Source organism: Xyrauchen texanus, chromosome 33 (assembly GCF_025860055.1).
Source record: "Xyrauchen texanus isolate HMW12.3.18 chromosome 33, RBS_HiC_50CHRs, whole genome shotgun sequence".
Taxonomy (NCBI): Eukaryota; Metazoa; Chordata; class Actinopteri; order Cypriniformes; family Catostomidae; genus Xyrauchen; species Xyrauchen texanus.
In genome coordinates, this window is record NC_068308.1 from 24275491 (window position 1) to 24292568 (window position 17078).

The following is a 17078-nucleotide window of genomic DNA, read 5'->3' on the forward strand; positions in this document are numbered from 1 at the left end:
TCCGGAAAAACTTCTTCATCTGCCCGGCTAGCTCAGTCGGTAGAGCATGAGACTCTTAATCTCAGGGTCGTGGGTTCGAGCCCCACGTTGGGCGATACTTTTATCTTGTTTGCTGCATATTAGTGATTAATACGTATTAAAAACCTATCTTGCCCACTTTCATTCGTTCTAAGATGCTTGATTTGTAAAAATGAAGGGGCAGTCCAGAACAAACTAGGTTTTGCGAGGCACAGCACAACCACTGGGACAAAGCACAGATCTCCTAAGACACGTTTTAAAACACGGCGAAGATAAAACAGTGAGATGCCTGGCACGTTTACACAAAAACACATGAAAAACAGTACGGACAGACACAAAAATGAGGTCGGTGTGAACGGCCCCCAAGAATAAAGCTCTATGACGTCACATCGGTTGTTGCCTCGTCTCTGTGGCGTAGCACGTTTGGCTGTTTACCAAAAAGGTTGGTGGTTCGAGCCAATCCATGGACGAAAGGTGCTTTTGTTTCATGAAAAAATATATATTGGGCATTGAGATGAATACCCCAAAATCTGAATCTCAGCTGGACGTTTGCCATCACAAAAAAATAACAAACAATCGTAGTTTTGCTTATGGCACTCCGGTCTCTGTGGCGCCAGAGAGAGGGGGATCACAACTGAAAAAATAGAAATAATAAAACAAAAAAGGTGAAGGATACAAAACGAAATTGCTATAAGAACCCTGAATCATAACGTTATTATTATCTTGATTGCATTTAAATGTTTATTAAGCATATTGATCTGTTCATCCGTTTTATACAATGCCACTAGATGGGTGTACAGACCAATTGTCACCCAAACACTACATTTATCGTAGATTTTCTTTTATTATTATTATTATTATTATTTCTTGCTGTATAACCAATAACAACATGACAGAAATAAAACATATTTACAGACAAAAACAGATAAATTAATTTACTGTATATTTTCACTTCAAGCATCTTAGAAAGGAATATAGAAAGTCTTATAAGTAATTTACGGTAAAACATGTATCGAGTTTATACACATCTAAATAACACGTTAAGAAGATCAAGATCAGGTCTTTTGGGATCTTTAAAATGGAAGGCATGTGTTAGAAAAGGGTTGGAACTAAACTTTGTATAAAAGAGCATTGATCATCCTAATTATAATGTGTGCATACTTTCCTTGTCTAGAATCATGTTAACACGTGCATTTTCTTCAAGATAGTGCGCATACAAGTGAACACGCGTGGACCATCTGTATCTTTTTGTAGTCCAAACAACATTTATATTAATATGTGCACAGTGTCAATGTCAAAGGGGGTGTGTTATCTCACCTATTAAAAAATGCTGCGGCCAAACCAACAAGCAGTGTCCCAAAAAGAAGCGGTTTCGTAAGACGCTTTCCAGTGGATAGTTTGGACTGTTTCATGCTGCTGGATTAAATATACAGCCCTCGTTTAAACAAACAAGACAGCAAAAGTCGCAGTCAAACAGTTTTTAGTCCTATCGCGGAATATAATCTACTGCGCAACTGTTACTTCCGGCTCCGTGCGTTATGAAATATATTACAAATATATTAATAATATATGTATTATAATTTTGTCTTTTAAAAAGTACAGGGAATTATTTGAACAAAATAATTATTATAAAGTTATGTCTTGATATTTTATTGATAAGTAAATCTTTTGAGGATGGAACTTTTTAAAAGGAATTAAAGAAGCGCAGTTAAGTTCGGGGAATTATTTACTGACGGACCTGTCACGTCACAACAAACCAAACAGCGGTAGATTTGGTCCAGCGATGGAACTTTATACGCTCTGTAATTAAATAGATTTACAGTCTTTAGGCAACCAGTTTCCGAGCACGTAGACCCAGTCACAGTTTGCAACAAAAGCTAAATGGTAAGTGAGTCCTGATTGTTCTTCATCTCTACCATTTCTCCTGTCTGATAGACCCTTCGCAACCATTATGACCGTTGCTTTCGCTGACAAGCTTTACAGAACTCCCCATATTAGGAATGAGTGGGAGATTTCCGTGAACGGCGCGTTTTTTGGCAAAATATTATCATAAACGTAAGTGATAATATTTTTACGTGGACCGGAATGAAGAGTGACATTTTAAAACATGTTTATCTGACGTTTTTTTGTAAAACGATGCTGTTAAATTATACAGTAATTTGATTGAAAACTGGAGACTAAATTAGAATCGAGGCATACGATTATCACAGTCACTTGAAAAGAGAAAATCGTCATTTAAAGGCAATTTAACACCTGATGACATTACATTAGTGTAAGTGAACAGAATGTCTAATAACACACACTATGATGCTGTAAACTCTTATTTGCTATCGCCTTTATTAAGCTGAATTATTTAACTTTTTCTGTGTTCAAATAATTTATCCTAAAACAGCAACAACTATTACTAAACCATCCGTAGGCTAATTTTCTCGAAAACTGTAAACACTGTGTTTCTGAGACGCTATCTAACTCTTCTGTTCGTTTTGAGTGACCCGCTTAGACCCGCCCCCAACAATGTTACTCAACCAATGGCGTGAGTTGGGGGCGGGAATATCCGTTTGTTTGACCAACGGCAGATGGGGACGTATTCAGATAGCTGTTTTGAAAACAGGGTTTACATTTGCAATTCCATTAGATGGCAGAAAGTACATATTTCAGCATTAAGACCTGATGTACATATATTAACATTAAGTTATTAGCTATTGGCTAAGTTATTTACTTTGGAAAATGTTGGTGTCCTTGCTGATGATTTACATGTTCACTTAGGAATGAAGGTCGAGATTTATTTAAAGATTAAAAGAAAAACACTAGGTGTATCCTGTTTAGGTCCCTCGTGTCACCATTATAAGTGACCCAGAAACAAAGATTAACATTTCTGGATCATTTCTTTAAAATTCCACTTAAAACTACTCAAAAATTTCTTCCATAGATACTCGTTGGAAAAAAAGAAAAGAAAACGCTTGTCAGACAAATGGCGGATGGCAGCAGTTGCTAAGAAAGGATTGCTTAGAAACGTTTTAAGGCGGGACTTTGCAAAGGGTCCAACAGGCTTTATTATGGAGTTCTAAAATATTGAGTATGGTTTGGCACAATATTTATTTCTCGGTCACATTAACACTTCCATTTAATATGACTTCCTTTACAGTACAATAGTCTTACAAGGTATAATATTCTTTAATGTTTAAGAATTTGTGGGCCTGTCTGTCCGAATGTCTGCAGGTGTCAAACCCACCAGTAGATGCCCATGATTTGTCAGTGATGGCTGGAAAGAATCGATTCTCTGTGTCTGACAGGTTTGAGTACCTGCAGGGACTGGTCACAGAGTTTCAGGATACTGACAGTGTGGGTATGTCAATGTATGCTTTTGTGTAAAGTTTCCACATTTCCTCACTTGACATGCTATAGTCAGTGCATGAAGTAATAAATCTTTATTTGGTAGAAAACATTTGCTTATTGGAAAACTGGCGCATCAGTTGTCTTTTCACACTTTGGCAGAGGCTAAAGAGCAAGTGCTGGCAAACTTGGCCAACTTTGCCTACGATCCATCCAACATGGAAGCCCTGCAAACGCTCCAGGTCACCGAGCTATTCCTGGACATGCTGACAGAAGAAAATGAGAACTTTGTGGAGTTTGGGATTGGTGGGTGTAATTGTAAATGTGCTGTGTCTAAGGAAGTAATAAGGTGCTTGAAATCCAACACAGTAGTAGTAGATAGTCAAGTCATTTTTATTTGTATAGCGCTTTTCAAAACACACATTCTTTCAAAGCAGCTTTTCAGAAAATGATGCTGTAATGCCTTAAAATAAATACTCATTGTGCAGTTTAAACAAATAACTTGATTGAAAATCATGCCTTAAATATAATTGTCTTTAGGCCCCCAGTGAGCAACCCAAAACTCCTTAAGATGTGAGTTAATGGAGAAAAATAACCTTGGGAGAAACCAGGCTCAGCTGGGGGAGCCAGATCCCCTCTGGCTAACACCATGAATATAATGTCAATGTTAGTTATCTATGTGTAATACAAGTCTTGTATTATGCGAGTAAACTGGGGAGGTGTTGGTGGGCAATGTTTAAAACTAAAGAATACCGATTGAACTGCAAGACCAATGATCCAGTGTCTTTAAAGATAGCTTTTTATGACTTGAAGTTATAATCATTCTACATGCAAATCTATCTTATGAAAATGAGTCTGAGCATTATCTAGTACATCACTCATGTTTACTTGAACTAATATAATATTTAAAATTCTACAGGTGGTCTATGTAATATGAGTATGGATCGGGAGTCCCGTGATCAGATCCTGCAAAGCGGTGGAGTCCCGTTAGTGATTGCTTGCTTATCAAGTAACAGAGATGAGACGGTTCTTTCTGCCATCACAACATTAATGAACCTCACCACGGCTTCCTCGCGTTCTGAGACCACAGACAGTGCAGTGGTGCAGTGTATGCTGCGTTTCTCTCTCACACAGAACCCACGCCTCAGGAACCTGACTTCTGTCTTCCTGCAGGATTACTGCACGCAGGAACAAGTGGACAAAGCTCGAGAGGCAATGCAGGGACAGAGCCAATCAGCTGTGGGCATTCCACTTCCAAAGGACTAAAGACTTTTTAAATCCAAATGTTCCTTGAATATATACATATTTAAATATATGTTGTTTGATGTTATTAGGTAAATGAGTTACTATGGAAAAATACTACATTCACAGAGGTATTTCTGTAGTATACAGTATTTTTAAGACTCCATAATTTCAAAAAGATTAAAAATGCTGCCTATGTGAGCTGGTTTAATCTTAACATTAAACTTTTTCTTAATAAGAATAGCTAAATAATCAACTGATGTTTGTGTTGCTATACTACTTAGGAACACACACTTAACATATGCAATTTATAGCTTCTTCTTAAAGGGATAGTTGTCTAAAAATGAACATTATCTAATCATTTACTCACCATGCCACCATGGGTATGTATGTTTTTATTCTGTAGAACACAAAGGTTTTTAGAAGAATATCTCAGGTCTGTAGGTCAATGCAAGTGAATGGTGGCCGGAAATGTTAATGTTCAAAAAGCATATAAAGGCTGCATTAAAGTAATCCATATGACTTCAGTGGCTAAATCCATATCTTCAGAAGCAGTATGATTTATGCGAGTGAGAAACAGATCAATATTTAAGTCCTTTATTACTATAAATTCTCCCTGCCCAGTAGGTGGTGATATGCAGAAATAATGTGAATCACCAAAAATAAAAGAAGAAATTGAAAGCCAAGATTTATATAAAAGAAATGACTTTAACATTGACTTTCTTCTCACTCCCAACTATCATATTGCTTCTGAAGACATGGATTACTTTTATGCTGCCTTTATATGCTTTTTGGACAATCAAAGTTCTGGCCACCATTCACTTGCATTGACCTACAGAGGTAAAATATAAAATAAAAAAAATTTGTTTGTGTTCAGGAGAAGAAAGAAAGTCATACACAGCTGGGATGGCTTGAGTGCAAGTAAATGATGAGAGCAATTTCATTTTTGGGTGAACGATCCTTTTAAGATTTCCACTCTTCACATGCCAAGAGTTCAGTTATTTAAAAGTTTTCAATTGCTATGAATTCCAAATTTGGTGACCAATTTACTGGAAGGACTGTTGTCATGAAACATTGCTCATTTTAAGAAGCATATTAGACAGGCAAGTGGCTCCATCCCATAATGACCCTTAGAAGCATGCAGTGAACGAAGGACGCCACCAATATTAGCTGCAAGAAAATTCAAAAAGAATTTCTGGGGCTGTGTCCAGCACTTTGCTTTTAAAACCTCACCCTAAAACTAGAAGTACAAAGTCGCTATTACTTTCCAGCCGACAAATTAAAATGCTGAGAGAGGACCTCTTTCCATTCGGTCTCAATCCCAGCATCTTTCTGTGAAAATGTTTTTCACATCACAAGCCAAGAAGCAAAGCACAGTCTTAAATGGACACCAACAGGGCACACCTGAGATCATAAGCAACAGCTGTGATGAGGGTAACTGTTATACTGCCAACAAAAAGATTGCATTTGTGCTTAAGTACCCCATTTTTGATATATTAAGAGGAATAAAAGATCCAGAACATATGTACTTTAGATTAAAGTTAGAGCAGATGTGTGATTAAAAATGTCTGCCACAGCTGTTATAGACTTCACAGACTCCAATTAACAGGATACTTTCCCTCTGTGATCAGCCAAAAAAGTAAAACCTGATTAATTTTATTTCTTGTTATTTTTTTGTGGTGTAGTGAATACATACAGTGCATTCAGAAAGTATTCAGACCCCTTAATGTTTTTCACATTTTGTTATGTTGCAGCCTACTGCTAAAATGCTTTAAATATATATATATATATATATATATATATATATATATATATATATATTCACATCAATCTACAATCCATACCCCATTATTACAAAGCAAATACCAGATTTTTGATAACTTTGCAAATTTATTTAAAAGAAAAAGCTGAAAAATCACACTGGCATAAGTATTCAGACCCTCTGATATGACACTTGAAATTTCACTCAGGTGCATCCCATTTTTCTGGATCATCTTTGAGATGTTTCTACACTTTGATTGGAGTACACCTGTGGCCAATTTAATTGATTGAACATTATTTGAAAAGGCACACACCTGTCTATATAAGGTCTCACAGCTGAAAATGCATATTAGATCTAAAACCAAGCCATGAGGTAAAAGGAAATGCCTATGGAGCACAGAGACAGGATTGTGTCGAGGCACAGATCTGGGGAAGGCTACAAAAAATCTTTGGCTGCATTTAAAGGTTCCCAAGAGCACAGTGGCCTCTATAATTGTTAAATGGAAGAAATACAGAACAACCAGGACTCTTCCTCTTCCCAACCAAACTGAGCAATTGGGGAGAAGTGCCTTTATAAGAGATGTGACCAATAACCAGATTGTCACTCTGGTTGAGCTCCAGAGATCATGTTGATGGGTGAAACTTACAGTAGGACATATTCCATAAATACAACACTCCACCGATCTGGGCTTTAGGGCAGCGTGGCCTGACTAAAGCCTCTCCTCAGTGCAAGAAATCAAAAAAGCACCTAAAGGACTCACAGACTGTGAGAAACAAGATTCTCTGCTCTGATGAAACGAAGATTGAACTGTTTGACCTCAGTTCCAAGCATCATGTCTGGATGAAACCAGGCACCGCTCATCACCTGTGCAATACCATCCTAACAGTTTAGCATGGTGGTGGTAGCATCATGCTGTGGGGATGTTTTTCAGCGGCAGGGACTGGTCAGGGTTGAAGGAAGGCTGAACGAAGCAAAATACAGAGATATCCTTAATGAAAACCTGATCCAGAGTGCTCAGGACCTCAGATTGGGCCGAATGTTCACATTTCAACAGGACAATGACCCTAAGCACACAGCCAAGACAACACAAGAGTGGCTTAGGGACAACTCCGTGAATCTCCTTGAGTAGCCCAGCTAGAGCCCGGACTTGAACCCAATCGAACATCTCTGGAAAGACCTGAAAATGGCTACCTACCGATGGGCCTCATCCAACCTGACAGAGTTTGAGAGGATCTGCAGAGAAGAATGGCAGAAAATTCCCAAATTCAGGTGTACAAAGCTTGTCACATCATACCCAAAAAGATTTGAGCCTGTAATCGCTGGCAAAGGTGATTCAACTAAGTACTGAGTTAAGGGTCTGAATAATTATGTCAATGTGATATTTCAGTATTTTATTTTATTTATTTTCTCCCCAACATGGAATGCCCAATTCTCAATGCGCTCTAAGTCCTCGTCGTGGCATAGTTACTAGCCTCAATCCGGATGGTGGAGGACGAATCCCAGTTGCCTCCGCTTCCGAGACCGTCAATTCATGCATATTACCGCGTGGCTTGTTGAGCGCGTTACCGCGGAGACATAGTGCCTGTGGAGGCTTCATGCTATTCTCTGCGGCATCCATGCACAACTCACCATGCGCCCCACCGAGAGTGAACCACATTATAGCGACCACGAGGAGGTTACCCCATGTTACTCTACCTTCCCTAGCAACCGGGCCTATTTGGATGCTTGGGAGACCTGGCTGGAGTCACTCAAAGTTATCAAAAATCGAGAGAAAAAAAAAGATACCATAGTAGATGGATCTAAAAGATGTCCTAGTTTAAAGGCATATTAATGACAGTCTAGCCATACACACTGAAATAGTGAATCCTGAATATTTTGGTTGCAAAATTACATTGGTTACTAAAAGAATATCTTTGTTCCCTCTAAAGGCATTAAGGATTATTTGGTATCATACACAATTCATTACAAAAATAAAGATGATTAAAAAGGTACATGAGTAAAATGCCACTGGTACATAACCGAATAGTATATTGCATGTATATAAGTAACATTATATTGTGTTTGTTATTTAAAAACAACACTTAAGAAACAATAAAAGTACAATACTTTCAGTAAATCAGTAAGTCCTTAGGTTAATATCTTGCTTATGGCCGGATTAAAAGTACTACAGTTGTGCTTTTGCATTCACAGTCCAAGCAGTTTTTCTGTCTGCTCCCGCAGTTCGTTCTTCTGGATCTGAGAAAGGTGAAGAAAATGTGAAAACATCTCAGTACGATTAAAGGGTTCAATCTGTCTACAGCAAACCACAAGCCTTTAAAAGCAGAGGTGTCATAGAAGCTTCTATAGCCCACTTTTAAATGCCTGAAACCACTTTAATAGGTTTCATGCAGATGGGGAAACTGCTTACATTCTTCTGTCTAGAGACTGAATCGGACCAAGAAAACACATTTTTACATTTTCTTCATATTTTACAAGAAGTACATAAAGACAGAAATAAGTTGTGACAAAGTAAATTCCTAGAGATTCATTTGTGAGAGAGCAGGTCTGTAAATACTCATTACTGAAATTATATTCTCTGGACCAGATCAATATACTGGCAAAAAAAATGCAAATAAATTATCAGTGCAACTCTCTTGCACAGATAACAGTGGTTTACACATTGTTAGGGCAAACAACAACTAATTTCCTTTTATATCGGTATTGCCTAAAAAATATACACTTACCTTTCCTGTGACCGTGAGAGGATATCCCTGAACAAAGGTCACATAACGTGGCACCTTGTAATGAGTGATCTGCAAAAACAACAATAATACTTGAATGGCAATCTTTGGCTTGCTGATGATACACTTCAGGGCATGAGAGTTCCTAATTTGGTTCTGACCTTTCCCCTGCAGAAGGCCCTGATCTCCTCTACAGTGCATTCCTGGTCAGCCTTCAGTTTAATACAAGCACAAACCTCCTCTCCCATTCGCTCATCCTTCACTCCAACCACCTGTTCAGGAAACAGAAATAACATGCTTTGCAGTTTAAATCAACTTGTTTTCTTAAAGGTGCAGTCAGTAATTCTTTTCCTCATTAAAAAAGTTAAACTCCTAAAGACATTAATTTAAATTTTGCAATATATGTAGGAAATTATGACCACTCACATTAAAAAGAAGACTCCAGTCATATCAGTAACCTCATAAAAGCGGTTTAAACCCTTATAAAAACATTGGGGGATGCCATTTTAGAATCACATGACCAGCTGAATACTACTCACTCCTTAATCTCAGTAACCATCTTGTTATTAAACACATACACTAATTGATTATAGTAATCATGGCTGACTGTGAATACATTTTTATAATGACATCTGAAACTTTTGATTTTAAATGATGCACCATTTAAGCCACTAGATGTAAGTCCAAGATGACACAGACAAACATTACTGAGTGCACCTTTAAAAGAATAGTTCACCCAAAAATGACAATTCTCTCATGAACTTGCATGACTTTCGTTCTTCAGCAGAACTGAATTCTGATTGAGACATGATATGAATATATCCATAAAATGCAAGTCAGTGGGGTCCAACACTTGCAAGCTCCAAAAAGGACATAAAGGCAGCATAAAGGTGATCCATACGACATTGCATCTCCATCAAATGATGCATCTTGCATCATTGACATCTCCTAGGGATGATCATGATTTGAATCTCAATAAAACTTTGTAGTATTTGAAGCATGAGCAGAGGGCAAGTACATTGTATTGCTTCAGAAGACATGGATTAATCCACATAGGCATATGGATTACCTTTATGCTTCCTTTATGTGCTTTTTGGAGCTTTAATGTTTGGAAGCCATTGACCTGCATTGTAGATATAAACACATCATGTCTTCGTTACATTTACGCATTTGGCAGATGTTTTTATCCAAAGCGATTTACAGTGCACTTATTACAGAGACAATTCCCCCGGAGCAACCTGGAGTTGGTGGTGGCTGTGGGGATCGAACCAGCGACCTTCTGATTAACAGTTATGTGCTTAAGCCCACTACGCCACCACCACTACATTAATATATCTTAATTTGTGTTTTGCAGAAGAAAGAAAGTCATACCAGTTTGAGATGACATAAGGGTGAGTAAATTATGAGATAATTATCATTTTTGGGTGTATTATTCATTTTAGAAGTCCAGCTGCCATTAAAGGTGCTGCAAGTGATTTTAGCATTCTGAAGCTTTCACATGACTGAGCAGTTGAATTAGCCACGCCCCCTCATTCCAAAACCCACCCTCCAAAGATAATATTAAGACCAAAAATTTGTCTCATTCTATTTATCTTAAATTGCACTAAAATTGAATGCGCCACAGGAGAGTAGCAGCATTGTTTTTGTCTGTGGCTGTCAAATTCAACAGTGGCACAATAGCACCCTCAACTGACAAACATTATTAATCATAGCCTCAGTGATCCGCATCAAATACAGCATTATTAGAATGAGCAAAATTATTGACAGGTGAAAAGCATCAATGTCCACGGTCCGTGGATACATTTTTTGTTTGCTGTTTACAAAGTCTACAGCTTTCACAGAGACCGGTGAGATATCTCAGGACACTTATTTCATTAATTTCTTTAAGGGAGTAGGAACTTTTTTCTACTTAATGTTCCATGGAAAAAAAATTGTTACAGTAACTTTAATGTGTCTACTAAAATAGATAAGCTTTTGTTATCATTGTTCACCTGTGCTTCCTGAACTTTAGGATGGGTGTGCAGGAACTGTTCGATTTCAGCAGGGTAGATGTTCTCTCCTCCTCTGATGATTAGGTCCTTGATACGTCCTTGTATTTTGCAGTATCCAAACTTATCCAAACTGGCAATGTCTCTGTATAAATCATACAAGAAAATAGCTGAGTAAATGAGGATAGCTCTTATTGCAACTGTTTGGCCAAATGAACAAGGTTCATTTAAAATAAGAGGGAATGTCATATCCACTTACCCAGTCTTGTACCAGCGATCTTGTGTGATGCACTCGCGGGTCTTTTCCTCATCTTGCCAGTATTTCATCATCACACAGTAGCCCCTAATCATCAGCTCCCCCTGAGTGCCGAGAGGCACAGTCAGCCCTGTTGTAGGGTCCACTACTTTGGCCTAATGCACACAGGAATGTGCCACATCCATTCAGAGTGTTGGGAAACTAATTGATATCAACATGTATGTATACCATCTTTATTTTAAAGTGAGTGTTAATTAACCTCAGTGTGGGGGGTTATACATCCAACAGTGTGTGTCTTCCGCTCAGTGCTATCAAATGGAAAGCCGCAGAATGACACAGGGCTGTTTTCGGTCGTCCCGTATACAATCTGTTCCAAAAGACAATTGTGACACAATAAAAGAGAAACTTTTCATCACATTAATTCTTTCTAGGTTCAAGTTAAGCTCTATCGATGGCATTTATGGCATATTGTTGAAAAGATTTCGACTTGTAAATTACAGTATAGTAATTTACAATAGGCTACAGTCAATGTTTCAAAATAGCCACAAGACCTTAACGATATGTGTGTTAACATGATTTTGTTGTGATACTATCACATACTAACCTTCTTCATATAAAGTTGTATCCAATTTTACAACTCTGTTAAATGACAACGTAACACTATAAACCCTGTAATCCAGCAAAAATAATTATTTAAACAACTTTACAGCTCTTGGCTCTATTTACTTCTATTGTAAGTGCCTCACTATAACCTCGATTTTTGCTTTTTTATTTAAAAGGAGGGACGAGTCTAAATAATTATCAGTGGTAATCAACAGTAAGCCACAAACGCTGTACATTGAGCTTAACTTGTAGTGAACCCAGAATATTTATTTTAATAGTGTCCAAATTCACCATTTTGAGCTCAACAAGTTGCAAAACCTGTTGATCGATGTTATCCCAGCATGATTTGAGAATGTTTCAAAGAGCATCTTGGGTGCTTCAATGGAAGCAAGGAAATCTGTCTGTTTGTACAAATGAGTTCTGTCTGTCAATTGGTCAATTGGTCAATGGTCAACATGGTCAATTCCAGGGCCGACCCGTGGCATAGATGACATAGGTGGTTGCCTAGGGTGCAAAATGACAGAGATGCACTGCAGGAGAGTATTTTTTATTTTTATTTTTCGGAAGTGTGCACTCTCGTTATGACTGTTTGCCCCTCTACCCATACATTGAGCACTAGAGTTACGTGATTATATTATAAACGGATCCATATCATATGTGGAAAAAATGAGTGAAAAATAACCAAATTATCAGGTGCACAAGGCAGGAAGTGGTGCAAAGAGGTACAGAAAGTGCAATATAAAGGTAAGAAGTTAATGACTGTTCTTGTCAGCCAACGATACTTTGAAATAGCTTATTTAGAAACTCTTAACTGGCACGGACACTGTGGGGCATTTTTTGCTTGTTTTATTTAAGTTTAGTGCAAGTTAAGTGCAGTGTATGGTCTTCAAAATAAACTTAAGCTTCTATAATGTTGTTTTAATTTTAGTTATATTATTGCTGGCTTTCACTTCACCAAAAAACTGTATTTTTTTATAAGAGACCATGATTAGGACTGTAGTCTTAAGCATTCATGCTAAGCACTCTCAAACGACCCATAGAGCACACTCAATCGCTGACCAGGGAAAACTACTGCCCGCAGGTCTATTTATCATGACGGTTTTTATTAGATCTTTAATTTATCTGGCTTTCGGACCTATTGTAAATCCACAAGCTTTGAATATGCTCAGGGTTGCTAGATAATAGATGCAACACCCCAATCAGAGATTTATAATTGTACAAATAGGAAATATTTCACCTTATGTCATACTTTATTTATGCAATCTGGCAACCATATATGCAAGTGCTCGCTGTCTCTTTCCTCTTAGAATTAGAATAAAATAAAAAACATACCACTCAATAGTGCAATATTCTTAATAAACGAAGGCCTTTTCATAGTATTTTCCACAAACTGGTCTAATGGCATTCAGATGACTGCATCAGCTGAATCAAGCCAGGCCTGGGAGACAAGTGAGGTATGTGGTGCACACATGAGAACTGGCACACCAGCTGTTGTTTTGAATCCCAGTCCTCCATAGACTTTCATCAGACTGTTTTACAGTACCACTTTGGGCTAAGGCGAACTATCCGATCCTTCTAGATAATCTGCACTGGATTGGTGTTTACCACACTAAATTACATGGTAAGGTGAACCTTGCCAGACACTTTTAGCTTGTTTGTACAGAACATTTTTTTGACACCAATTTGTGAGCCAGTAAATAATTAGCCACAATTTGCAGGTTTTTAACTCAAATATCAAATAAATTACAAAAGGATCTGGTATGATCTTCTGCACTGGCCATTTCCAATTTAGTTTTATTGGGATTTTGATACCAAACAATATGAATTAATTGATTTACATTAATTATGATGGGGTAAAAACAACCCAAAGCAAATGATTTTGTATCCATACATCGTTGGCTAGCCCATGGCAACTGGGTCTATTTGCACAGCAACAGGATGCTACGGATCAATCTCGAGTGAATGTGTACTTGAAAAAACCAGACTTCCCCAATAAAATGTTACATTTGTTAAGCAAACACTAGATTCATCCTAACCTGAGAGCAGCTGATGAGTTCGTAAACACACAGATCAGAGGCAAAAACCTCCCAGGTATTTGTGCCAAAAAGTACGAGCCAAAACTTCCTCTCCTGTTTGTTTTGAGGACTGCTTTAATAAATAATAGGTTAGTGTGTAATATTTAACACCTTTCAAAAATTCAAGGTTGCTTTAAAAAGAAAGAATAAACAGTACATCACAATTAAGAAAAGATAAAAGAAAAGAAAACTGTGGGACTCACAGTGCATTTAAGTTCTTTAGGTTTTTTCTCTCATTGAGTACTGTACATACTTAAAATGAAATGAGACATTTGGAATGTGATGAATGTGCCTCTCCAAATGAAATTCTACTCTGCTGACAAAAGAAAAGGCCTTTAAAATTTCCATTGATGTGATGTGATACCAGCCAAACATCTGACTGTAATTATATGTTCTAAAACAGGCAGCCACACTTTTTCTCCTTCTGCTGCCAAAAAAACCCAATGGAAATATCTGGCTCAACACACAGTCTCACCTTAACCTCACAAGATTTGGCTACACAAGTTCACTTGTCCATATGAAATGATGCACTAAGAAAAAAATACAATCACATTTCAGACCTCTGAATATGCACAAAGATCCTTTCATGTATTACCTTTGCCAAAAAAGAAAATACTTTTAGCCTTTAATTAAATTTAGACAAAAAAATATTTAGACATGTTTGACTAAACGATCTAATTGGAAAAGAAAGATGCAATTTTTTTGTCCATGCACAAAATAAAATTGAATTGGTGGCAGCCTTGAGTTTTAGAGAATAGAATATAATAGAACAGACCATGGTAGAAGAGTTTTGAGTAGAATCGAACGGAACAGACTAGGGTAGAACAGAATAGAATAAACCAGGATAGCACACCATAACAAGACCAGGATAGAATAGAATAGAACAGACAGGATAAAACAGAACATAGTGAAATAGAATAGATCAGAAATAGAATAGACTAGACCAGAATAGAACAGAAAATATCAGAACAAGAGAGAAAAGATAAGAAAAAAACTGAAAAGAAAAGAACAAAATAGAATAGATCAGGATAGATCCAGATAGAATAGAACAGAACAGACCATTGTAGAACAGAATAGAATCGACAGGAATGAACAGAACAAAATAGAATAGAATATAAAAGACCAGTATATAATATAATAGAATTGACAAGTATACAACAGAACATAATATAGTAGAATAGACCAGGCAAGGACAAAATAGAACAGATCAGGATAAAACAGAGTAGAATAGAACAGAATAAACCAGGATAGCACACAATAGACAGGACTAGAATAGAATAGAACAGAATAGAACAAAGGATAAAACATAAAATTGTAGAATACAATGGACCAGAACAGAACAGATAAAAATAGAATAGATCAGGATGGAATATGATAAAATATAATCAGATAAAATAGACCAGGATAGCACAGAATAGACCAGACCAGATCAGGATAGAACATAACAGACAGGATAGAATAGGTCAGAACAGAGTAGAATAGATTAGAACAGAAAAGAAAATAACAGAACAAAATAGAATAGATCAGGATAGAATAGAATAAACCAGGATAGCACAGAATAGACCAGACCAGTTTAGAATATAATAGAACAGACAGGACAGGACAGGACAGAACAGAACAGAACAGAGTAGAATAGAATAAAATAGAATAGATTAGAATAGACAGAATAGACCAGACAAGACCAGGATAGAATAGAACAGAATAGAATACAATAAGCCATGGTAGGACAGAATAGACCAGACCAGGATAGAACAGAACAGAATAGAATAGAATAGACCAGGCCAGAACACAACAGAATAGAATGGATCAGGAAATAATATTATAGAATATAATAGAGTATACCAGGTTATAACAAAACAAAGTACAGTATAAAAGAACAGACCAGGATAGATTTGAAAAGAGCAGGATAAAACAGAACATAATAGAATAGACCAGAACATACAAGAACAAACCCAGACCAGATCAGGATAGAACAGAACAGACAGGATAGAATAGGTCAGAACAGAGTAGAATAGATTAGAACAGAAAAGAAAAGAATAGAACAAAATAGAACAGATCAGGATAGCACAGAATAGACCCGACCAGTTTAGAATAGAATAGAACAGACAGGACAGGACAGAACAGAACAGAATAGAATAGAATAAAATAGAATAGATTAGAATAGAATAGACCAAACAAGACCAAGATAGAATAGAACAGAATAGAATGAAACAGAATAGAATAAGCCATGATAGCACAGAATAGACCAGACCAGGATAGAATAGAACAGAACATAACACAACAGAATAGAATGGATCACGAAATAATAGAATAGAATAGACCAGGTTATAACAAAACAAAGTACAGTATAAAAGAATAGACCAAGCCAGAACAGCACAGAACAGACCAGGATAGAACAGAACAGAATAGAATTTAACAGAAAAGACAGGATACAACAGAACATAATAGAATAGACCAGAACATAAAAAGAATAAACCCAGACCAGATCAAAGTAGAAAAGAACAGAACATAATAGAATTGAATCAAATAGACTAGAATAGAAAATAATTTAATAGACCAGAATAGCACAGAATAGACCGGACCAGGATAGAATAGAATAGAACAAAACAGATCAGAACAGAACAGACCAGGACAGAATATAATAGAATAAACCAAGCCAGAATAGACCAGAATAGAACAGAATAGACCAATATAGAACAGAACAGAACACAATAGGATAGAACATGCCAGGCCAGGACAGAACAGAACAGAATAGAATAGAATTGAACAGAACAGATAGGATAGAACAGAACAGACCAGAACAGAACAGAATAGACCAAAACAGACAAGAACAAACCCAGACCAGACAAAACTAGAATAGAACAGAATTTAATACAACAGAATAGAATATTGCCTCACAAATGGTGCAGAAGGAAATTGTGTCCACGTGTCCAATCATTTCACTGGTAGTGTACATCTGAAGAGTTAAATTCTCTGAAACTCCTCAGCTTCTGTTATTGGCATATTGCGGTTAATAACAAAGAAAAAACTGCTTTCTCACATTTGAAAATTTTATAAACATTACAACGTTTTCATTTCTTA

At 37.0% G+C, this 17078-nt stretch overlaps 2 protein-coding genes and 1 non-coding gene across 4 annotated transcripts in view; 2 read left to right on the forward strand and 1 right to left on the reverse strand.

Moving 5' to 3' along the window:
• The first annotated feature begins 21 nt into the window (after positions 1-21).
• On the forward strand, positions 22-94 carry trnak-cuu (transfer RNA lysine (anticodon CUU)). Its single transcript has one exon. It is a non-coding gene; the product is annotated as a tRNA-Lys (tRNA).
• A 1615-nt stretch (positions 95-1709) lies between these two features.
• Positions 1710-6430, forward strand: armc7 (armadillo repeat containing 7). 2 transcript variants are annotated; one of them, XM_052102756.1, is made up of 4 exons: positions 1710-1902; positions 3238-3364; positions 3514-3657; positions 4271-6430. In XM_052102756.1, exons 1-4 carry the CDS (start codon positions 1900-1902, stop codon positions 4615-4617), a joined length of 621 nt encoding a protein of 206 aa, XP_051958716.1. In that variant the 5' UTR covers positions 1710-1899; the 3' UTR covers positions 4618-6430. The 2 variants fall into 2 exon arrangements, with proteins under 2 accessions (XP_051958716.1, XP_051958715.1); XM_052102755.1 differs by lacking the exon at positions 1710-1902 and having other exon boundaries at positions 1951-3364.
• Positions 6431-6565: 135 nt separating this feature from the next.
• The window catches only part of LOC127626743 (medium-chain acyl-CoA ligase ACSF2, mitochondrial-like), a 41753-nt gene continuing 31240 nt past the window's right edge, over positions 6566-17078 (reverse strand). Inside the window, exons 11-16 of the mRNA XM_052102743.1 lie at positions 11579-11686; positions 11323-11474; positions 11067-11208; positions 9237-9347; positions 9079-9147; positions 6566-8590 (exon numbers count right to left, since the gene is read on the reverse strand). Coding sequence (XP_051958703.1) covers positions 8540-8590; positions 9079-9147; positions 9237-9347; positions 11067-11208; positions 11323-11474; positions 11579-11686 — 633 coding nt within the window. The 3' untranslated portion in view covers positions 6566-8539. The remainder of the gene's footprint in view (positions 8591-9078; positions 9148-9236; positions 9348-11066; positions 11209-11322; positions 11475-11578; positions 11687-17078) is intronic.

Coding starts and splice junctions, on each gene's coding strand:
- armc7 (XM_052102755.1), top strand. CDS start 3,196: ATGTTTAAGAATTTGTGGGCCTGTCTGTCCGAATGTCTGCAGGTGTCA. Junction 3,365..3,513: donor TCAGGATACTGACAGTGTGG/GTATGTCAATGT, acceptor ACACTTTGGCAG/AGGCTAAAGAGCAAGTGCTG. Junction 3,658..4,270: donor CTTTGTGGAGTTTGGGATTG/GTGGGTGTAATT, acceptor AAAATTCTACAG/GTGGTCTATGTAATATGAGT.